The sequence below is a fragment of the Megalops cyprinoides genome, chromosome 2, assembly GCF_013368585.1.
Source record: "Megalops cyprinoides isolate fMegCyp1 chromosome 2, fMegCyp1.pri, whole genome shotgun sequence".
Lineage (NCBI taxonomy): Eukaryota > Metazoa > Chordata > Actinopteri > Elopiformes > Megalopidae > Megalops > Megalops cyprinoides.
Genome location: NC_050584.1, coordinates 61210854 through 61235635, shown reverse-complemented (window position 1 = coordinate 61235635; position 24782 = coordinate 61210854). Strand labels below are relative to the sequence as shown.

The 24782-nt window shown below is 39.1% G+C and overlaps 2 protein-coding genes across 2 annotated transcripts; both read right to left on the bottom strand.

The window, feature by feature from the left end:
- Positions 1-6801: 6801 nt before the first annotated feature.
- On the bottom strand, positions 6802-12978 carry LOC118771959 (patched domain-containing protein 3-like). The gene is made up of 5 exons (XM_036520159.1): positions 12265-12978; positions 11418-11539; positions 10934-11079; positions 7958-9610; positions 6802-6818 (listed from the first exon to the last, which is right to left on the bottom strand). The coding sequence occupies exons 1-5, from the start codon at positions 12976-12978 to the stop codon at positions 6802-6804; spliced, it is 2652 nt and encodes an 883-aa protein (XP_036376052.1).
- A 2211-nt stretch (positions 12979-15189) lies between these two features.
- Positions 15190-20550, bottom strand: LOC118771951 (patched domain-containing protein 3-like). Its single transcript, XM_036520146.1, has 5 exons — positions 19843-20550; positions 18486-18607; positions 17979-18124; positions 15446-17065; positions 15190-15212 (listed from the first exon to the last, which is right to left on the bottom strand). Exons 1-5 carry the CDS (start codon positions 20548-20550, stop codon positions 15190-15192), a joined length of 2619 nt encoding a protein of 872 aa, XP_036376039.1.
- Positions 20551-24782: the final 4232 nt, after the last annotated feature.

The window sequence follows — 24782 nt, the reverse complement described above, 5'->3', positions numbered from 1 at the left end:
CGGCACAAGCAAAAGAAAACAGTTTTTTTTTTTTTATCTTACCGTTCGCAAAGTTGTAGGACACTCCTCTAAGTTCTTGATTTTGTTTTGACTCCCGTGGATAAAGTGTCACTGGACTTTTTTTTTGAGAACCAAAACTTTATTTTACAGGAGGCTGAAATACATAATGCATACGGGTATTTGCATATTCTGACGCACTTGCGTATAAAGTACTGTAAAACCTGCCTAGAGCGACCACTCATGGGAACTACCAAACGTGGCCGCTCTAGGCTGATGTGAACTGAACACTTCGAGCTCATTATTGTATTTCCCTGTAACGTTATATTTTTCACTGAGCACATTATTTCAGGAGTTTTGTATCATCTGTAGTACGTGATTTTAATTACCGTTTCATCACAGACCACACCATTCACGCTATGTTTGTTTCTTTATTGACTTAGTAATCTTCCGTTTTCAATTGTATTATAATTAACGAGCGTTGTCAGTAGTTACAATGGCGTCATCATTATAAAATGTATGTTTTATTAATTCCAGAAACAAACTGTGTTATTAAAAGTTTGTTTTTAAAAGCTACATTAGGTCTACATGATGCACAAGAGTATGAGTATGGAAAATAGTGCTACAAAGATAGCATTTCCGATAGGAGTATAAAAGCATTATAAACTATGTGTAAATGTTGGATGAAGTATTCGCTGCGCTCTTCCTTAAAATGCTTGGTGCCATCACCAAACAATTAAATGGGACAGGATGCCACGGGAGAGGGCAGTATTGTGAGGAAAAATAATGAGATGGGCAGCCCATTCATGCGAACAAAGTATGTGATTCAATTACAACATCAAACTTGTGTTTCAGAGGTCAGGGATTCGTTCCTGCAACGTGACTTGGCAGTCTATTCCATATGCCTATAATTTGAGGCGGTTGAAATGCAACGATCAGAACTGGACATCCTAACTGTCCATGAGGAAAACATTGAATTTTCTTAGGAGCAACGTGTTTCTTTTTTCCCCAAATGTTCAGCTGAAATAGATTTTTGAACATGGTTCGTCGTGATGAAGACACTTCATGTATAGCTAATGAAAATTAAAGACAATGAATGGTGGATTATGTAGGCTAAATTGTGAGTCTCGTTTGAAAGTATAGGAGGAAGAGGCTAGCGATGCACAGTTCGGTCTCAAGGTTCGAATTGGTTTCGACCCTCTGAATCACACGTTCGATTGCTGGTATGAAGCATGTTCTTTGCGCCATTACGTTCTAGCAGTTGGTACTGCATGCGGTTTGCCACGTCATAGTGTCAAAACGCGTAGATGTTCGGTGTTCTAATCTGTTTTCGTGAATATTTGTTATCCGATCTATTACCATATATCCGAATAATTTCTGACGTATCATATATAATATAATGGTTTATGTCAAGACAGTCACGTGTTACCCACAAAATAATTAGCTAAGTCGAGATGTAGTGTGTCTCTCTGCCTCAGATGTGTATCAAAACATAGCTTTTCTGTGTTTTTAAGCAGGAAAACATACAATGTGTACTTTTTACATCATGTTTTTTCCCTGTGAAAACAGTGTTATGAATAAATATGGAGAGCATTGTTAACAGTAAGGATAGTAGTTTGATAGGATACATAATATAATTGTCTTCAATCGATGACCATATGTGGCTTGTTAAAGTGACCAATACCATGATCCCGAACATCCAAGCAGAAAGCAGATTGATTGGAACACAGCTGGCAGCCAAACAATAATTAAATTCAACAGTACTGGTTGATATCACAAGCTGAATATTCAAATACAGCGTACATCAAGATGTAAGCCTATTCATTTTAAACGATCCGGAAATCAGAAAACAATAATATGCCATCATACATGTTGCATGTCCTACGCTCTACGTGTAGCCTATGAATGCTGTATCTTAACCTGTTGAACTACTTAGCAAATTAAACCTAAAAATATATATCCATAGACTGGTAAGTAGCCTTAATAATTACGTATCTCTCTAAAACAGTAAAGAGGTCATGCGTTCAGCGTAGTAATTATCTCTACCAAAATTCACGGATAGGTAAGAAATCAAGGAACTGGAGGACAATCTGCGCTTTCAGAACTTGCAAAGTGTTGCTTGCAATGACTTCCTTCTACCAGCAGATGTCACTGTCATACGGAAGGCTTCAACGTCCCGAAACGGTGTATTGGCCGCTACTAGAAAACATTGTGATTTGGCCAGATCAGGGTGTCATTGACGTCACATCCATTTTAGTGTTCAAGAAGCCATGCTGTTCCATCACTGCCTAACAGTGTCATAAAGTATTCCATTCCTCTAATTAAACATTGAGAACGTAGCAGATTCTTCTGATCAGGTATGCCAAAATATCCAGCGTGCACTGTAAAAGGAATATTATTGCATTTTAACGTGTCTGTTTAAGTGTATATATAGTCAAGCATACTTTAATGTAACGTTTAAAGTAGTCTATATATAAAATGACAGGTTTAAACATAAGAATCATCTAACCCTGAATGTGATTGACTAGTGGCAGCAGCCAGCTGTCAAAAGTGCTGATAGAACAGGGATGTCTCTGGCAGTCAGGACACAATGGATTACTTTATTCATAAGACACTAACATGTGTGGTAAAAAATAATAAAACAATTAATGTAGTAACAGATGTATACTCATCTAAACACTTTCTGAATTACAAATCTCCTTCAACATTTCAAACTGCGCCAGGATCGCCTTCATTTTTTCTTCGGTTTTTTCCTCTTCCCTTTCCCTCTTCCCTTAGTTCTCTTCTGGGCTGCTAATTTCTTGCGCACTTCTTGAGTTCCTCTGGGCAGTTTTGTGAAAGATTCCTTTTTGATAACAGGTAACACAAGTGTAAGTACAACTGTTTCCATGAGAGCGTTCAGTTCCTACTCCTGCCATGCATTCCATGAATATGTCACTTCTGTTAACTATTCTGAATCTAAGGTGTATCACTATGTATGAAATGTTACTGATGAGTGAAAAAACGGTCCAGCCATGCCGGCTCCTCACCTCAACATCTTTGCTCTCACCCTGAAGAACGAATGCCATTTGTTCATGTTTTTGTCTCTGCTCTTCGGGTTTTATGATCTAAAATGGACAAGCATCAGGAACAGCATGATTAGGAGGGATTAAAGGGGGCCTGCGTGTTTGCGTGGCGTGTAGTATAATGGTTACAGTGCAAGACTCATAACGGAAAGGTTGCCGCTTCAGTTCCGCTGCTGACGTACCCCTGGGCAAGGTACTTAACCCACAACTGCCTCAGTAAATACCCAGCTGTATAACATTGTCTTAAAAAAACTTTTAACTAATGTAAGTCTCTGTATAAGAGTGCCTGCTAAATGCCAATAATTTAATGTAATGGGAAAAGGGCATCTGAAACGTACTTGGTCTTCCAGGCCCTTATTCTGAAGGAGCGCTTTATACATCTTCAGTAGTTCATTCGCACGATCCTTCAGTCGCTTTTCTTTTGCTAAAATAAAATTGGAAATAAAAAAGGGATTTTGTCACTGACCCCATATGACTTAGCACATACTTAGCCAGCATGTAAATTTAATAAATGACAGTATTTTGCTTCTATGAACAACACAAGAACTCACACAGATGTTTCCATCTTTTCACCTGGAATAAAAAAAAGACAGAAAATGTGTTATTAAAACTAGACTGCATAGGTGGGTAGAAAAAAAGAAGTCCAGAGCAGATCAGTCATTTGAAGCAGCTTTACAGTGCAGTACAAGATAAGGACTACAAGACCCTGTTCACAAAGACAATGATGGGAAAAGGCTTACAGCAAACACTGCCTTGCGGACGAATGCTACAATCCACAGGACTTCCACTGCAACCAGGATGACTATGGCCATTGCTGAGAGTGCATAGCCTGGCTGCATTCTGTTGGACGGTATGACCATGAGCTGAATAAAAATACAACAAAAATAATGCAGGTTACTCTACATGACCTTAATAAACAATGGCATCTGCTGTGACTGACATATGGTAGTGTACTTGGCTTCCCTTGTCTAGTCCAGCTGCACAAGTTAACGTGTTATGCTCACACTCACTGGTCTGGGAGTGTTGTTAGCATGGTCTGACACTGTTGCTCATTTAACCTGAATGGATACACTTATGTTCTGTTGTGCTAGAAGCTTCTCTGAATGAGAGCATCTGCTAAATGAATATAATGTAATGTAATGCTTAGATGGGTATATAGCTCGAGCAGGTGCACTGTAATGCTTAGAGAAGAACTGGTCTACATGAAAGTAAATTGTGCGGTGTATGCTTACCTCAGTAGAAGCCTTGAAGTCGTTAACAGCGTCAGGTATAATATACAGGTTGTCAGACTGGCTTCCTTCCTATAGACAATATATAGTAAAAGATGAGTTTCACAGAACGATTTGTTCTAACAGTTGTTACAGCCTACTGTTTAAAGCAGTCTGATTACCAGTGTGAATGCAATGATCAGCTTAAACATGTGCAGACAACTACTTACACTGCCAGACCATTCTTCTTTTTCCACAGCATTGTTGAAACTAAGCAATTGTTTGTCTGCATTTTCCAGCAGATACTGCATCGCTGGGAGAAGGAAAGAATTGGGCATATTACATAAAGCAGCCACACAGTGTTAAAAAATAAATCAGACATCAGGCTGTGACACTTTGACCAAAAGATGCCCAGTATGATGTTATTTGACCTCATTTTGAGGTAGCCAGCAGCCTTAACCACTGTAGACATCAAGCTGTTGGGCCCATGTGCAAGATAATTCCAAGCTCTACAGGACTGAGTGTTCTTTAAACATTCGCCTGTCAATGATTACTTACCAACAAGCGACTTGGCCATAAACTGTTTGAATTCCAGAAACATTTTATCTAGGATGTATTCTAAAGGAGACTTAAAGAAATAATAAATTAAAAGTGATAGGCTCCAAAGGGCCCCTTCCATGTTCGTCGTTAGGACTTGTATCCGATCTGTATGGCAATAACAATGGTAGTAAATCAGCTAATCCGCACAAAGTGTCATGGTTAACAGAAAAAAACACAGAAATATATACAGTCGTCAGTCATTGCTTCAATACATTTTCTGTATGGAATCAAATCATATTATTGCATCACAATGCCCCAGAAGGATCAGTGCTTGTTAGAGGGAGTTCCGTACTGTCCAGCAAAAGTCTTCCATTCCATTTCATTAACATTCTGAAGCTAAAGATTATTTTAAAAGTTTCAGTGTGAAAAATATTAATTTGGTCCAGAGTAAACATGTGACTGAGGCCGTAGGAAAGTCCTGTGCCTATATATCCCAATTTTTTTAGAAAACAGTGTGTAACTTAAATTGTGAGAAAACCCAGGTAAAGGGTTTGCCCAGTTCACAAATGCTACAAACATGAAATTTAATCATTTCGTGTCAGATACTGACAGTAGTCATTTAAGGCCGTGGCAAGGACTCAGTTGTAGCCTTAAGGATGAAACAAAGTCGGAAGGCTGCACTTGACACCAAGTTGATCTGCCAAAATTCTCTCCCACCTGTAATCACGGACATTAGACCCATTAGTGCCATCTAGTGGTAATTTGAACATAAGTATTTACACTGCAAATTTACATGATATTCTTTTGGTGAATTGTTACAAAGATATCGGGGCGTTGCTCTTTCAGTTAAGAGAATTGCAACGTTTTGAGAAATATTTCGTGTCCAGTTTTACTTTACTATTCCATGAGCTCATTTAGCTTTGCAGAAGCCCTTCGCAACCACATTACGCGATTATGACATCATTCATTATTTTCGAGAGCTGAACAGTCAACGTTAAGAGGGCTGCAAAAACGCTAAAAATAGTGAAACTTTATATGCTCTGCGGCCGTCCAATTTAGGTAGATTAAGAGGTAACAAAGAAGACGTACTGGAATATAATTAGTAAGGAAAATAATATTTCTGGACAAATTAGATAATAATCTTACTCAAGCCTAATTAAAGATAAAGAAGTGTGAAGTACTTTTTATCTTTGATTTATTGTCTGAATAGCTGGCTGAGATACGTGCTGAATAAAGCGTACCAGAATCGTAAAACAGATGTTAGCCTGATATGTATCTTGCTGTTATTAAGCAGTAAAGAACGGACCGCTGTTCGCAGATCTTACTGCCTACACTCACACGACAATCAAGACGAACTGAACTTGTTTGCTGTTCGTACAAAAGCAAAAAAATATGAAAGCTGGATCCATTTAATTCAAGACGGGTTATGCTGCATAAACTACTTTGTGGTATTTGAACAAAGTCTACAGCCTAGCTAGCAAACTGACTTTTACATGCAGGGGTTTCCTTCAATCAGTTGCTGTCAATTACGATATCGTTGCAGCTTTTTAACGTAATGTAGGCTTAGCATTTCATATTTTGGGCAGCAGCGTAGTATAGTGGAAAGGAACAGGGTTTGTAAATCAAATGTCTTGCAATCCCAGTTTGCAGGTTTTCGGGTCTGAATCGCTGGCGGGGCACTGCATACTTTGTGTGCTTGGGAAAGATACGTAACCAGAGTTGACTCAGTAAATATCCAGCTGTATTCAATGGTAAAATATGAAAACTGTATGCGGTGTCAGCTGATCTGGACAGGAATCTCTGCGACAGCTGTAATGTAATGTAAAGCTGCTCATTGTTTTAATGACATGTTTCAACAATGTATTCTTGATCTAACTTGTTTGTAATATCAAACTATTATTTATGTATGTACCAGTCTCTCAAATCTGCATGCAGAAATTAATACAGTCACCTGACTGATGTCGTTAGTGACCATCAACTAAGTAGCAGAGTTAGGAGAGCTCCACAACTTCAGTAGGGTGAGGGAGGTGAGAAGCATTATCAGAGGTCTTATTGGCTGATACCAGTAATGTGGGAAATGCTTATACTGGCACATACTGTCAGTGGGCAACCAAAAAGAACAGCCTGCACATTTCTGATCTTCCATATATGATGTGGCTACCACACCAGTCATGCAACCACAGAACATACAAAACTCCAATAAAATATAATGAAAACATTAAAAGGGTGAGTCTTTTTCTGCTTTATTGATATTATATGATGCAGTCAAAAAACAACACATATTTACATGCATGTCCAGCATGTTTACACCAAATCAAATTAATCAAAAGGACTGCTATAATTAGTCAATTGATTAAGGCTTAATTATATTTAAATAAAGATTCATATTCTATTGAGAAGCATGATTTGGAGAAATAAAAGTTCTTTCTTAGTGTATCCTCAAATTAAACAAATAAATATAAAATTCATTTTAAGTACATTGGATGAGGTAAACTGGGTATGTTTTACATAAAAAGTAAACAAAGTATGTTATGTGATGACTCTTACTGTTGGGTTCTGACAATTACCGGTATGTTTTATTATCATCTGTGCTTTCTCTGGAAAAAAAAAAATCAGCTAAATGACTGAAATTTAAAATGTAGTTACAGTACTATAATAATGCTATAATAAGCAGAGACATAAAGGATACAGGCCAATCATAGATACTAAGGCCAGTCTTAATACATGGTGTGATTTGTCTCATTCCTAACATAATAGAGCTGTCATATTGAATCTTCAAAGTGTTATGCAAAACTGTAGCTATTCTGGTTGGGGAAGGACTGATGTTAGAACATAAGAGTCACCATATATTTGCTTAGGATGGTCTCTTATCCAGAGAAACTTACATAAGTAATATATTATCAATTTATACAGTTAAATGTTTACTGTAACTATTCAGGTAAAATACCTTGTAGGAATCAAAGCAACGTTAAGACTACCAGAAGCCAGGACAGTTGGGATCTCTCTGTATGTTAACTAGGTGGCATTTGCAGACAGACACACTAACACAACCACATGCTGGAATATGTATTCGACTGCTCATTTGTACACAATGGGAACTACCATGCTGATTGTCACACTTGGTACACTGTCCAGCCGAACTACAACGTTGAAGTTCAGGCTCCTCATCGGCCAGCACACATATGCGATTTTCATACACGTGAACAGTTTTTACGACCCCTTCTTCCTTTTGCCCCGCATCCACGTGTTTTTCTTCACTGTTGACTTTACCCGACTTGCTACAAATTCCAAAAAAGGTCAGAAACACCGGGATGAACATGACGCCGTGAACCGCCCCAAACAGGATGACCAGGAACATGATCTTGAAGAAGGTTCTGAAGATGTAGCTCTTTGAAGCAGACAGCACCACCACCCCCAGTATGGTGGAGACTGCCCCCTGCACTATAGGATAGCCCAGGGAAAAGAGCGCCTCAACAGCCTTCTCGTTGGCCCTCGGCTTACTGTTTGAGACAAAGGCGTATGAAATGTGCGCAGAGAAGTCCACTGAGAAGCCAATGCAGACAACCAGGTTAATCATGGATATGGAGTCCAGATTAACGTCCCACAAAGCCATGAACCCGGCCACGCCCGCAATGACAGAGGCGATGGCAAAGGTCACCCACAGAGAGCAGAGAGGGTTTGGAATCAGCAGGAGGGAGATCACCCACATGGCTGCCGTGGCAACTACAACATTCTGTATGGTGTTACTCACTATGACAGCATACTGGTCATAGTAAATAAATGCTGGGTGATAAACCATTAAGGAGGCATTCTGCAAGGAGCTCTTTGCAGCTGTCTCTCTCAGCTTATTCAACATGTTCTCTTCTTCAAGGGAATTAGTTATGTTTATAGTCTGTATGAAGAAACGAGAAGCATAAATCTTGTCATTGGTGAAGTTAACATCTTGGTTAAAGCCACTTACATTTAAAAATGTAATTAAATTTGCTTTGAATTCAGTTTCATTACTCATATTGAATTTATCTCTTGCATAGATTTCATATAACTCAAGCCACGACACAAATAAGGTTTTATCAATAAATTCTAGATTTTCAAAAATTTTCAGGCTCACATTGAGATATTCCCTTTCACTCTGATTCCAATACGGAAATTCACCATCTATAATTACCATAACATTCGGACCATATCTATTGAAGTATGCCTTCTCGTCGTCATAGTACTTAACAACATAGGAGTCGTCAGGTGCCAAATTTCTAACGTCTATGCCCTCCTGTATCTGAAAACATCCGTAAATGCTTCCAGCCAAATAGGCAGCATAGAGCAGGACCACAAAGCCTTTGGTCCATGTTTTAGTCAGAAACGGCCCGTAGTATTTCTTAAAAAAATGATTCATTGGCTGTTTCTCTTCTTTATTTGTTTCTCTGTCATAAGCCCCTCCCACACAACAGATACTGTGACCTTTAGAACTTTCCTGGGGACGTTCTAATGGAATCTTCATGCAGGTCAGCCAGTGTCGGTTGCTGGCTTCCCTCCTTCCATTCAACGCCATAAAGGCGCCGAAGAATGTGATGTTGTAGAGGTAGCAGAAAAGGAAAGCTGTGCCAGTGTACAGACAGAAGGACCGGACAGAGCCGAAGGGAGTCATGAGGCCGATGTAGAAAGCCAAGATGTCGGTCAGCGTGGTGATGGTGATGGAGATGGCCGCCTCTTTGTACATGTCGGCCAGACGCTCCTCAACCTTGTCATGGACGTTGGTCTGCTGCCAGGCAGATATCATGATGAACATGTTATCGACGCCAACTCCTTAGAAAGAAAAATGATAGTTTGGATGTTTAGCTTCAGTTTTCACTTAAGAATTGGAAGTGTAGGTTGTCTTTTTTAAGTGTTAATAAAACTAAGTGTTATCACTTAGTTTGTACACGTCTTCCCCAATGTCCATTCCAATATTCCTCATGTCTCCTGTTCATGTGCCACTTCATTTGAGTCTTAAGACAAAATAGCTAAAAGAATGTGAAGATCTACTATTGTCTGATTTTCGGTTTATTTGATTTCCAAACTGTTTGTTCAGATACGCGACACACCATAGCACTACTGGAAATCCTCCTATAGGATGGCAGAAAAGTGATATCAAGGCAGTGAACGTTATTTCTATGAGTACATGGTAAACAGTAAGATGCTCATATTTAAAAATTATATTTAAAAATCAGATCTACATTGATTGCATTGGATATTTGTGTTCCAACTTATATTTTTATTATTTTTATTATTATTATTGTGCTCCTTGCAGCAAGTCATTTTTTGATATTAATATGAGCCCTCAAGTATGGCTGCCTTGGACCACTTTATGCATGTGTATTTTCATGTAGATTATTATTTTGTAATATTTCGGCTGAAATGGACAGTGATCCCTTCAGCCATGCTTCTGTCTACCTCCAATTCCCAGCAGGCACAGATACAACATGCGAAATGCACTCTAGGGTATGAGACTTATACTCTACATGTATGACCATTAAGCTGTTAAAATAAGCCAGCTTTATTTAGTGTTTCAAATAGCATGTTTTATTTATTAAAATATACATTTTTAATGGCTCTTTGGTGTAGATTTCTTCTGTAATAAAGGTTGGAGAAAACACATACATTTATAAAACTGCAGTTGAATTATGCTTTAGGTTTATGCTTATAGAAGACTGACTGTAGTCTTTGAAAAAAATCCAAATATAAACCTGATGCTTTTTAAAAATACACAGACCTTCTGTTTATGAGTAAAATAACAAACTATCTCACATATGGTATCTGCTGATTAACTATATTTCAGCAGATAATTAAATATTCTGCATTATTACTGGCACATTGATCCCAAAACAAAACGAAATATTTATTTTGTAGTTTAAAACTTTATGCTAAATATTTGCTTTAGAAATTAATTAAACATGACAAAAAAATAGGGTCAGGGTTAGGGTTAGTGTGAAGGCATATTTTCTATTCTGAAAAATAACTTTAAAAAAACCATCATCGTACTTATATGAGAAAAGTGGGGGTCTATGGCGCTTGTTCATCTCTTAAAAATTGAGTAAACCTAGAGATACATCTGTGTGGTATGAGGGTCCCTGGGGTAGAGCGTCTCACCGAGTATCAGGAAGGGAGAGTTAGCTGCAGTCATGGCAAAAGGCACACCAATGTAGAGCATCATCCCAAAACTGGACAGCACCGCCAGGCCGGCAGAGAGCACACCAAAGGCAGCCACCCACACCTTGTTCCTCACACTGTCCAGCCTAAGAAAAAATGGGACGCAGAAATAAATACAAAAACAAAAATCATAACAATGGATATGTCTGTATTGTTCTGGCCGACTCGTTTTCTAGAATTTTCTTACAGGGAGGTAATGTTATTGCAGAACAGCTACGAGACAGTTGCATTTCATGTTTCCGAGTGAGCAGAAAATATTGTACAGTACATATCATTTACTAGCAAAAATAGTGGTTCCTCTCTCTGTTTGACTGCATACCTAATGTCCAGAATAGGTCATCTCTATTGTTAGTGTTTCTTAACGGAAAATCCAAGCCTATAGGAAAATATGTTGTTACCAAATAATGATAATAATAATATTCACCTTATGCAAGATACAATTGAGAAAGTAATGGCGAGGAAGTACGTGACCGAAAACAAAGGGATCACTTCTTTGGTGTTGCCCTCGAGCTCCTCCTGACGTGATCGAGATGTGAAATAAGACACCTGAAAAGACATACTTGTATCAGGCATCATCAAGCGTTACGACACACAAATGAACAGCGCAAAATCGTTGTGGTCAAACAGACCAAAGTATGTAAAAGGTGCAATCCCTTTAAAATATCATTTTTAAGTAATAACAAACCAGAACGTAGTTACATACAGTGGTCTTTCGGCTACGTTGCTTAACTTGAAAGCGTATGGACTTCAAATCACCAGATTAGCAAGCCCGACACGTTCCACCAGTGAGGCACAGCTGAATCATATTTTGCACTCATCCGTTAAAAACACACTGATATTTCTGTGGCTTGTGATGTCAAAACAGACTGCCATTCCTCGTGCTCATTTGAGGTCAATCTGGAACAGTCATCGAGACTGAAATGATCTTTTCCGTTTTCTTTCTACTGGTGCCACACATTACTTCACATTACACCACGCAAAGCATTTTGTGTGAAGGTTGATGAACCTTTGTAATACATAGAAAGTAACAATGCACTGTATACAGAGCGCTAGAGTGAACAGAAAATCGAAGTCTACCCCAGTTACAATTTTTAGCCATGCTATTTTGATAAACGTGCTGCTCAACTGCTCCCACGTCATCTTCGTCACTTTACAGCACGTCTTAATCGAGATATTACTCCACATCCTAAAATATGTTTTGTCAAAACACATATTCATGAATTAATATCCGTCAAACAATGAATCAAAAGAAGTTGCTTACGGCTACATACCTCAATAGAGTTCATGGTCACTATTTTGGAGGAGACGTTAAGGAATTCATTCAGCCACAAATCTACATTCTGGCGGTCTTCTTCGTCCTCTCTTAAATAGTAGAAAAGTCGTATTGCCCGAGCCTGTTCGACAATGTCATCTCTGTTCACTTTAACCCCACCGACCGTAAAGCCAAGAAAATAGTCTCCATGCCAGGGGAAAGTGATGTTGATTTCTGAAATCTTAGTGGCATTGTTATCAATAATTTGTAATATGGCATTGGAGACGCACACATCATTAGCTTGTGCGCAGATGTTCGCGAACTTTAACGATTTGGCACTCACACTGATATTTCGGATTTTTTCGTCCAAATAGATAACTTCTTCAAATGCTGCCTTTGTCAGTATATTGTCACCATTTTTTGACACAGCTATGAGAGATGCGTATGTTCCTTCAGTGTACAGCCTCTGGATGGAAAACGTTGATTCGTCGTAAGGGAAGTTTTCCTTGACGAATTGTCTCTCTTGCTTGGCAAGTCCATTCAGCGGGGTAAACTGTTCCTCGATGTCATTCGCTTCTCTGTCTTTGAGAAAATAAAATCCCCCTCCCAACGCAGTGGAGACTAACATGGGGATGATGAGAAACCAGTAGGGGTGAGAGCCGACAAGACGTCCGAATTTTTTAAAGAGTTTTGATAAAGGCTTCTCAATGCAGTCTGTATGGCAGCACGCCATTGTCCTCCTAAATTGTGCTACTCTTCCTCACAAAGCGTTACAGCTTGCAATCACTCGTGCAACTGAACTTGATCTGTGCCTTTGACTGGGCCGTACCGTTACTCCCCATATCTTGTTTTTAGCAACTCAGTTCATCTAAACTCTATAGGGAGTTCCCTACTAGAGCTGTAATGCAGCTGACCCCCCCCCCCCCCCCCACTCCACCTCCCACAGAAGGCGACAATGAACCATGGACTACCTCAGCGCAATAATGACATTATTATGTGCAATGCAACGCAGCATACCTTTTTCTGCAATAATGTGGATACCATGTGCACCGCACTTTTAATAGAATACAATATGATACGATAATACGGGCATGTGCAATATCAGATACGTGTGCAACAGAGATTTTTTTTTTATGGTAACAGCCAGGGACGTTTCTAGCTATTGAAAAGATCCGGGGCTAAGTCAAGTTTGCCTGGGGCTTGTCTTTTTTTTTTTTTTTTGAAGGGAGATCGGCATCGGTAGGTTGGGGAGGTTTTATTTACCTCCATAATAAATAAACATTATCACAGCTTCGGACACTGCAAGTCAAGTTCCGCTCTGTTACACAGTCTGTTGTTTTGCTATAAACACCTCCTTTTTCAAAATATTCGGGGCTAGGCTTAAAATATTTGGTCGGACCTAACGACACAGAAACTTTATTATTATTATTTATTTTCATACACTTCTCATATTTTATATATTCACACATTTGTATATATTCTTGTTGTTTTTAAATTCTTGTTATATGTTGTCATGGCACTGACACGGGGTATCAGTAGTAATTTCGTTGTCCTGTACAATGACAATAAAGCTCACTTATCTTTTATCTTATCTTATTAAGGTGGCTGATTAACATCGAAGCGCAGAGATTCTTTTTTTCTAGCAACTTAGCTCGGCCCCCGCTCTTTCCCAAAAAAGGTTGTTGCGCCACGTTACCAATCGGTTTATCTTAGAACAGCTCCTTTTTTCTCTATGGATTCCAGTGCAGTGAGTCCATGCGTTCATGGGAGGTCAGAGATGTCCACCAGCACATAATAATCACATGATTTACCAAGTAAATGAGACAAAATCTTAACTAAAAGTTGCAAGGGACAAAAGTTCATAAATCGTCACAGAACTGACCTGTTATAGTTATCACCATTAGTCCTTACTAAAAAAAGGAAATTCAGATTCACACCAATCCATCACACTTGAACCCAACCCTCATTGCTAAAAATCATACATGGACATTTTACTGAGCTCTGTAGTCTCGTCCTTTCGGCTATTCCAAGTTGAATTTTCTGTGTAAATTGTCATTGTTTAATATGTTTTCTGTGTTCTCTCTGGTATAATCAACACACTGAGAGAAAGAGATAAAGACTGATATTCTTTGTGTTTTCAGATACCTTGGCATGGTCCTCACCCTGAACTGAACACAGTAAAAATTTCAACAAACCTTCCAATAACAATTTTAAGCAAGCGCCAATATTAACATATTAATAAGTGGAAAATAAGTTCTAATATTCTGTCTTAATTCCTTTATCGGTTCTCTGCAAGAATATCCATGGTTTGCCTTCCGGAACAGCCACAGAACAAATAACATCCCAATAATATATCATGAAAGCACTGACACGGTGAGGCTTTTTCTGCTTTATTGAAATACTATGATGCAGTTTAAAAAACAACACATATTTACATACATATGCTATGCAGCACGTTTACACCAAAGCAAATTCATCTAAAGGTAAATACAGTATGTTATGCAATGACTCTTACTGTTGGGTTCTGACACTTGTTTTATTATCATCTCTGTTCCTAGCCTAACCTTTTCATATGCACTTTTGTGAATTTCATTGGAAAAATGTCTACTAAATTACTAAAAAAGTAAAGTGTGATCACAGTACTATAATAATGCTGTGGAGACATAAAGGAAGTAGGCCAGTCATAGATACTGAGGCCAATCTTAATACATGGTGCGATCAGCCTCATTCCTAGTATAATAAAGTTGTCATATTTAATATGGTCTTTAAAGTGTTATGCAAAACTGTAGCTGTTCTGGAAGGGCAAGGACTGATGTTAGAACATAAAAGAGATACCATATATTTGCTTAGAATGGTCTCTTATCCAGAGCAACTTACATAAGTTATATATTACCAATTTATACAGCGAGCTGTTTACTGAAGCTATTCAGGTGAAATACCTTGCTCAAAGATTCAACAGTATCTCACCTGGGAATCAAAGCAGCAACCTTAAGACAACCAGAAATCAGGACAGTCAGGATCTGTCTGTATATTAACTAGGTGGCATTTGCAGACAGACACACTAACACAGCCACATGCTGAAATGTATATTTTACTGTTCATTCGTACACATTGGGAACTATCATGTTGATTGTCACATTTGGTACACTGCCCAGCAGTGTTACAATGTTGAAGTTCAGGCTCCTCATTGGCCAACACACATATGCGATTTTCATAAATGTAATGATTTTTTATGATCCCTTCCTCCTTCTGTTCTGCATCCATATGTTTTTCTTCACTGTTGACTTTACCCGACTTGCTACAAATTCCAAAAAAGGTCAGAAACACCGGGATGAACACGATGCCATGAACCGCCCCAAACAGGATGACCAGGAACATGATCTTGAAGAAGGTTCTGAAGATGTAGCTCTTTGAAGCAGACAGCACCACCACCCCAAGTATGGTAGAGACTGCCCCCTGCACTATAGGATAGCCCAGGGAAAAGAGCGCCTCAACAGCCTTCTCATTGGCACTCGGCTTACTGTTCGAGACAAAGGCGTAGGAAATGTGCGCAGAGAAGTCCACTGAGAAGCCAATGCAGATAACCAGATTAATCATGGATATGGAGTCCAGATTAACGTCCCACAAAGCCATGAACCCGGCCACACCCACAATGACAGAGGCAATGGCAAAGGTCACCCACAGAGAGCAGAGAGGGTTTGGAATCAGCAGGAGGGAGATCACCAACATGGCTGCCGTGGCAACTACAACATTCTGTATGGTGTTACTCACTATGACAGCATACTGGTCATAGTAAATAAATGCTGGGTGATAAACCATCAAGGAGGCATTCTGCAAGGAGCTCTTTGCAGCTGTCTCTCTCAGCTTATTCAACATGTTCTTTTCTTTAGTGGCATCAGTTATATTTACAGTCTGTATGAAGAAACGAGAGGCATAAATCTTGTCATTGGTGAAGTTAACATCTTGGTTAAAGCCACTTACATTTAAAAATGTAATTAAATTTGCTTTGAATTCAGTTTCATTACTCATATTGAATTTATCTCTTGCACAGATTTCATATAACTCAAGCCACGACACAAATAAGGTTTTATCAATAAATTCTAGATTTTCAAAATTTTTCAGACTCACGTTGAGATTTTCCCTTTCATTCTGATTCCAATATGAAAATTCACCATCCACAATTACCATAACATTCGGACCATATCTATTGAAGTATTCCTTCTCGTGTTCATAGTACTTAACAACATAGGAGTCATCCGCTGCCAAATTTTTAAGATCTATCCCCTCCTGTATCTGAAAACATCCGTAAATGCTTCCAGCCAAATAGGCAGCGTAGAGTAGGACCACAAAGCCTTTGGTCCATGCTTTAGTCAGAAACGGACCATAGTATTTCTTAAAAAAATGATTCATTGGCTGCTCCTCCTCTTTGTGTGTTTCTCTGTCATAAGCCCCTCCCACACAACAGACACTGTGACCTTTAGAACTTTCCTGGGGACGTTCTACTGGAATCTTCATGCAGGTCAGCCAGTGTCGGTTGCTGGCTTCCCTCCTTCCATTCAACGCCATAAAGGCACCAAAAAATGTGATGTTGTAGAGGTAGCAGAAAAGGAGAGCTGTGCCAGTGTACAGACAGAAGGACTGGACAGAGCCGAAGGGAGTCATGAGGCCGATGTAGAAAGCAAGGACGTCGGTCAGCGTGGTGATGGTGATGGAGACGGCCGCCTCTTTGTATGTGTCGGCCAGACGCTGCTCGACTTTGTCATGGACGTTGGTCTGCTGCCAGGCGGATATCATGATGAACATGTCATCAATGCCAACCCCTAAGAAAGAAAGATGACGGTTTGCTTCAGTTTTAACTTAAGAATGGGAAGTGCTTCTTGTGTGTAGAGTGTCTTTTTTAATGTTAATAAAAATAAGTGTTATCACTTAGCTTGTACACATAGGTATGTCTTCCCCAATGTTCCTCATGTCTCCTGTCCATGTACCCCTATATTTTGAGTCTTAAAACAGCTGAAATAATGTGATTTGCTGGTTGTTCGATTCTCAAACTCTTTGTTCATATACGCGACACACCATAGCACTACTGGAAGTCTTCCTTTAGAATGGCTACTGCACGATTATTTCTAAAGACATGGTAACCATAAGACGATAACATTTAAAAACGATACCAAAAAATTCGATCTACTTTGATTGTGTTGATATTTGTATTCCAATTCTCTGCAACAATTCACTTTTTGTTATTAATATAAGCATACATTTACAAAATTGCAGCTGAAGTATACTTTCAGTTTATGCTTTTAGAAGACTGTGTCTTTGACAAATCAAAATATAAACCTGGATGTTTACAAAAATACAGACTTTTTGTTTATGAGGAAAATAATCATAAAATATCTCACATGTGGTATTTTCTAATTAACTATTTAGGAGGTATTTAAATATTGTACATTATTGCTGGCACATTGATCTTAATGTATTACATTAACCTACAAGAAAACAAAAATAAATATTTATTTCGTAGTCAAAATAGTTATGTTAAATATTTGCTTTAGGAATTAATTAAATATGTCAGGCTGCGATGGCATATTTTTAATCTGAAAAATAATTTTAAAAACATCATCGTACATATCTGAAAAATGTGGGGGGGTTTGGCACATGGGTTTTTTTTTCATCTCTTAAGAATTGAGTAAACTTAGAGATACATCTGTGTGGTATGAGGGCTCCTGACCATCTCACCAAGTATCAGGAAGGGAGCATTAGCCACAGTCATGGCAAAAGGCACACCAATGTAGAGCATCATCCCAAAACTGGACAGCACTGCCAGGCCCGCAGAGAGCACACCAAAGGCAGCCACCCACACCTTGTTCCTCACATTGTCAAGCCTAAGAAACAAGGAGACACAGAAATCAGAGCTTCGAACCGGTTTGAGGAACGAAAATGAAAACAGAAAATAAACATTATTTTATGAGGAACAGAAATCATGAAAACGAAAACGCTATTATATTTATTGTCCCGTTATTTCTGAAATCTCTATTACTGGTCAATAACATTATTTTTTTGTTCCTTGTGATATAGGCCTATAAAACATTTGTTAAATGTATCAGCTAAACATTTTTGTATTTTAGAGCACACTTCATTCAGTGCGCGCTTAATGGAAAATTGTCCAAATCTGTAGAAAGTCTGTTGTTTCCAAACAATAATAATAATAATAATAATAATAATAATAATAATAATAATAACCACCTCATGCAAGATACAATTGAGAAAGTAATGGCAAGGAAGTACGTGACCGAAAACAAAGGGATCACTTCTTTGGTGTTACCCTCGAGCTCCTCCTGACGTGATCGAGATGTGAAATAAGACACCTGAAAAGACATACTTGTATCAGGCATCATCAAGCTTTTTGTTTTGTCAATCAGATAAAACTACATAAAGGGTGCAATCCCACTATAATATAATTTTTAAGTAATAATAAACCAGAACGTAATTTTTATATTACAGACTGCCCCGACCTACAGTACCTCCAGGACCTCATCTTTCCCTGCGCTCGAAAATTTCGCTCTGCTACATCCAGACGCCTCGCTCCTCCCACCAACAGAACGAAAGGCCCATGCTCCTCACAACGTCGCTTTTCCATCACCCCCCCCCCCCCCCCCCCCCCCGAAGTGGTGGAATGAACTCCCCACCCCCCTGAGAACAACTCCTTCACTCCAATCCCTCAGACGTGGGCTGAAGACACACCTTTTCAGACTCTACCTGGACTGACACCCTTTCCATTTTTACCTTGTAAATCTAAGATTCTTGGCTCCTACTTGTAGCACTATCTTTTATGTTGTATTTGTAGCACGTTTTGCCTAGGTAGTATAGCAGCACTTTATTGTCCCAGTGACTGTATGATATATGTAACCTCATATCGGATTAGTTCTGTCTCGCTACACTGACGTAGCGCTCAGCTTCAGCACTATCTGCATTGTATGACCTGTACACATCTTGCCCTTGTGCCTGTTGTTTGCCCACTATTTGCACTTTTGTACGTCGCTTTGGATAAAAGCGTCTGCTAAATGAATAAATGTAAATGTAAAACAAGAAGCCTCTGGTCAAACACTCTCTGCCTGTCGTTCAGTTAACGGAAGCTGTCAATCAAGGTTCAAGGAGGTCGTGTGGGTGTGATTGCGTTGAAAGTGACCAATCATAAGAGGACCAGTGCCTGCCTTGGTTTCCTCCCCCAAATTGTCAAAATTCAGATCGAATCGCGCGAGCAGAGCTCAACTTCTAGAGCAGAGTTAACCCGCGCGAGCGCGTATGCCGTCCGGCGCTCGCCAAGCAGAAACTCTCTCACGCGTGGTGGCTGCTTTGTGCTCGCGCGAATATTTTCTGCGCTCGCGACTTTTGACATAATCTGACGCCATTACCTATGCCAGTTACAATTTTAGCCATGCTGTTTTGATAAACGTGCTGCTCAGTTGCTCCCACGTCATCCTACGCCACATATTAATTGAGACATTACTCCACATCCTAAAATATGTTTTGTCAAAACACATATTCATGAATTAATATCCGTCAAACAATGAATCAAAAGAAGTTGCTTACGGCTACATACCTCAATAGAGTTCATGGTCACTATTTTGGAGGAGACGTTAAGGAATTCATTCAGCCACAAATCTACATTCTGGCGGTCTTCTTCGTCCTCTCTTAAATAGTAGAAAAGTCGTATTGCCCGAGCCTGTTCGACAATGTCATCTCTGTTCACTTTAACCCCACCGACCGTAGAGCCAAGAAAATAGTCTCCATGCCGGGGGAAAGTGATGTTGATTTCTGAAATTTTAGTGGCATTGTTATCAATAATTTGTAATATGGCATTGGAGACGCACACATCATTGGCTTGCGCGCAAATGTTCGCGAACGATTTGGCACTCACACTGATATTTCGGATTTTTTCATCTAAATAAATTATTTCTTCAAATGCTGCCTTTGTCAGTATATTGCCACCGTTTTTTGACACAGCTATGAGAGATGCGTATGTTCCTTCAGTGTACAGCCTCTGGATGGAAAACGTTGATTCGTCGTAAGGGAAGTTTTCCTTGACGAATTGTCTCTCTTGCTTGGCAAGTCCATTCAGCGGGGTAAACTGTTCCTCGATGTCATTCGCTTCTCTGTCTTTGAGAAAATAAAATCCGCTTCCCAGTGCAGCGGATACTAACATGGGGACGATGAGAAACCAGCAGGGGTGAGAGCCGACAAGACGTCCGAATTTTTTAAAGAGTTTTGATAAAGGCTTCTCAATGCAGTCTGTATGGCAGCACGCCATCGCCCTCCTAAATTGTGTTAGTCTTCCTCACAAAGTGTCATAGCTTGCAATCACTCGTGCAACTGAACTTGATCTGTGCCTTTGGCTGGGCTGTACCGTTAATCCCCACATCTTGTTTTTAGCAACTCAGTTCCTTTTAGGGAGTTCCCCATTAAGGTTGCTGATTAACGTAGCCAATCGAAGCGCAGAGATTCTTTGTTTCTAGCTCCTTAGCTTGGCCCTAGCGGTTTCCCGAAAAAAAGTCGTTGTGCTACGTTGCCAATCGGTTTATTTTACAACAGCTCTTTTCAGTAGAACAATTTCAATATTAATTTTAATGTTTTAGCAATAATAACGCTCCTATTGATGCGACAACAACTAAATGTTTTTATCATAAAAGTAAGACATCTTGGTCGGATTGGGGTTTGTAAAAATTTACATTAAACACAAGCAATTTGTTAATGTACAGTACCAGTCAAAGGTAACTGGGAAACGTGTTCAGAGACATTTTGATCTATAAACTTACGCTTAACTGCTTGGATTTTTTTCTTAGACGACAATAAAAAATCTTAAAATTGCAAGGGAAAAAGATCATAAATTGTCTTTATGTCAGGTATGAAGCCAATATCCCAGACGATATGGCTTGGTAATCGCTTCTTCACACAAATTGCCTTTTGATATCAGGTGAAAAGTTATTATTCTGGCACAGTTAATATTTAAGTACGGAAAATAAAACATGAACATCCAACATATGTTAGATGTTCTGGATAAGTTTGCAAAAAATTGTAAAAGTGTAAAAGTTTTCATCTGAATTTTCTTTTTGTGTTATACAATGAATTACTCTTATAAAGACTACAGAAATCAATTAAGAAAAAAATTAACTAGCTTGCAGTCAGGAAAAAAAACACCACAATTAATCTATAACCATTTATCTTGCAGTTTAAGGTGTGATGCAGTCCAGAATGCACACACTGATAACTTTTGCTTACTTCAGTATCAGATTTGTACTGTATTATCAGTGAAGGAAATTCAAAGTTGAGATCATTAACAGGAACAACATCAGGTATCTCTCATGGAGGGAAAGTCCCTCACTTCTTCCTATGAAGTGCATACTAGTTGATAGAGGTAAAAAATTATTAAAAGATTAACTAGTGACCTTACCACCATATTACATTATCCTCACATCTTCCTGGTTCTGAAATCTAAAAGCTCTGGTTCAACAGATCTGGCTGGTTATAGTTGTCACCATTAGTCTTTACTGAAAAGGCACATTCAGATTCAATCCATCACACTTGAACCCAACCTCCATTGCTAAGAATCATACATTGACATTTTACTGTGCCCTGTAGTCTCACACTTTTGGCTATTCCAAGTGAAATTTTGGGTGTAAATTGTCATTGTTTAATGTCTTTTCTGTGTTCAAAGTCTCCCTCGTATTCTGGCAACTCTAGGTGTAATTGATACATGGAGAGGAAGAGATACAAAGAATAACAGTTTTTATTTTCAGATAACTTGGCATGGCCCTCACCGTGAACACAGCAAAAAAAATCAATAATACTTCCAATAACAATTTAAAGCAAGCTCTAGTATTAACATATTACTAAGTAGAAAAATACAGTCTTAATATTCTGTCTTACTTCCTTTATCTGTTCTCTGAAAGAATATCCATGGTTTGCCTTTTGGTTGCGATTAAATATATACAGTAGCTGTGCTTTGATATGTACACTGAGTTTGGATGGAAGAGTCAAGTGCAGTGTGAACACAAAACCAAAAGAAATGAGCTGGTCAAACAAAATTGGCACACACCGAGTTAAGGATCCTGACAATGGTTTAAACATGCTTAGTTATCACCCCCGCTCCCCTCAGCCAGCTCAGCTCATGCCCAGTTCAGACTGGCTCAACCACACCCACTCATCAAACGCACCAGTGACTCGTTCCTCAATCAAGTCCAGGCTACTTAAGGACTCAGTTTCTGTTTCCTCATTGTGAGGTATTGTTTCCTGCAACTACCAAGCCTGCTCTCTGCCATTCTGACTTCTGACTGCCGTGTTTGACCCTCGCCTGTTCTTTGGACCTTGCTTGCGTTTTTTGGATCTGGTTGTGTTCTGCTGCTTCCCGTGACTGACCCGTTTTGTCCCTGACTACGTTTTTGTCTTCTGTGATTAAAAATTATTGACCACACTTGGATGCCAGTCTGTTTTCATTACATTAGTACCTTCAACCTCACATTTGCTTTTCAAGCACAACACTGTTAAAATGTAATGTATTACAATGAATATATTTCTGTTTTTCTAGCAAGCTAGTCACTGCTGTTTCAGATGAGATGGCTGTATAATACAGCCTGTATTCACTGAAGGGTAGATACTTTCCTCCCTTCACAACTATGGTCTTATAGGACCATAATATGAAGATGTTTTAAACGCTTGCACTGCAGGACATGAATTCGGTCGTATGTACAGCGTGAAGAGACGACGTGCACGCAAGTAGGGATGGGTTGCTGAAGCACTGGATAATGTACTAACTATACAAAATATTTCCTGACTTGTGGTTGTGTGATTCCAAGATGTACCTCGACTCTATCTGGAACGACTTACGCGGCAGGACCACTGGTCATTTCGTCATAGTCGGGACTGTATCGAGAGTTTACACCATTCCATTTATTCATTTTGGCAGATGCTTTTATTCAAAGCGACTTAGAGGCAGAGTACAACACAAGCGAATGCCATACATGCAGTCACAATATTAGATGTGTTGTATGACCAAGTTTAAATAGTTGGCCAGACAAGGTACAAGCTAGCTGGTAGACACACAAGTGCATTTTGCAGCTTCCACGTATTGGGAAAAGAGCCGGCAGTCACAAATATAAACGACGCCTGGGGATTCGTTAATGCTGCAAAACTGAAGGGAACGAGCTGGTCGAACATATTTTGCATGATGACAATGGTGGTTTAAACATCTTTGCTACACCCTGCCTAACATTTGCCTTCCTTAAGATTTTTTTGCTAGTCCTTCACTCAGCAATAGCAATAGAGATTATTGTCAGTTTTTTTGTCATTTATTGTCATAATAAATGCTGTTTTATACAATTTTATGGAATTTAGCACATATTTGCTGTCTCATTGTGGTTCCATTTGATATGCTTTGCTGTCACTTTTTCCATTTCATTGTTATTAGGTACAAAGTGCAACAAATGTCCCATAATGGTTACGTAGGAAACTGGTTGAGAATAGTGCAGTCAATTTCCTGCAAAATTACAGACTTCACCTTGAACTTCACAATACTTCAGGCTGGCTGTTGATTTATCCCTCAAGGGCTAACATGTGAATCAGAATTCTAAGAAACAATTATCACGCCATTTGTTCAATGAGGTTCCATATAATGAGCTATCAGCTCTGACCTCGCCATCACACCAAGTTGCCTGTTTTGCAAACCTTTTGCAGACCACATCATCACATCATTATTACCACAATTTATTCTGTAATACTACAACAAAAGAGTAAAAAGAAGTATCCCTATGTCTCTCCTTTGAAAACTAAAACCAACTTTAAAACACTTGAAATCAATAGTAGTCTCGCTCTTCAAAGTTAAAAGTTTGGATTCTTATATTGTATAAAAAAATAAAATGAGCAGAGGGTCTAAATGTTTGAGAGACTTTTTTTAATAAATGCATAACAATGGATGTGAAAGTTCATTTAATTATTCATACAAGTCCATTGAGTGTTTCTCCTTTCACAAGAGGGTTTGATTACATTTTAAAAATACAAGTGCTGTGAGCATTTTATGCCCCAATCGAGCTCGGTGAGGTCTCAAGATGAGCCCCGCTCTGCTAAAAAACCCTCTCCACTGGTGCTGAGGAGGCTGGAATTGATAGCACCTTCATTGCCAGTGCAGGAACCTGTCCTAGTTTTTATCCCAGAAGACCAGTGCAGTATCCACATCAGATTCCTGGATGACATCAAAATATTTGCTTATCTGAGCTTGGATTGTTGCATCCCGAGCAGAGTTGCATTGCTTCTTTAGGGCTTGATATCGGGCTACAAGCCGAGGACACCTATTTGGCGGAGATTGATCTGATGGATCACTGACATCAACAGAATTAAGTGATATCTCCCGAACCTCCATGGACTCAAGCTCAGAGATTAGGAGGTCTGGAGAACATAAACATATTTTTTTCTTTCATATGCTTATATATAAAGGATTATCTTATCTTATCTTAAATGCACAATCACGGTCGAAAAACTACACGTCCCATG

Coding starts and splice junctions, on each gene's coding strand:
- LOC118771951 (XM_036520146.1), bottom strand. CDS start 20,550: ATGGCGTGCTGCCATACAGACTGCATTGAGAAGCCTTTATCAAAACTC. Junction 18,608..19,842: donor TGACCATGAACTCTATTGAG/GTATGTAGCCGT, acceptor ATGTCTTTTCAG/GTGTCTTATTTCACATCTCG. Junction 15,213..15,445: donor CATTTATGAAAATCGCATAT/GTGTGTTGGCCA, acceptor TTTGATTCCCAG/GTGAGATACTGTTGAATCTT.
- LOC118771959 (XM_036520159.1), bottom strand. CDS start 12,978: ATGGCGTGCTGCCATACAGACTGCATTGAGAAGCCTTTATCAAAACTC. Junction 11,540..12,264: donor TGACCATGAACTCTATTGAG/GTATGTAGCCGT, acceptor ATGTCTTTTCAG/GTGTCTTATTTCACATCTCG. Junction 9,611..10,933: donor CTCTCCCTTCCTGATACTCG/GTGAGACGCTCT, acceptor TTTCTTTCTAAG/GAGTTGGCGTCGATAACATG.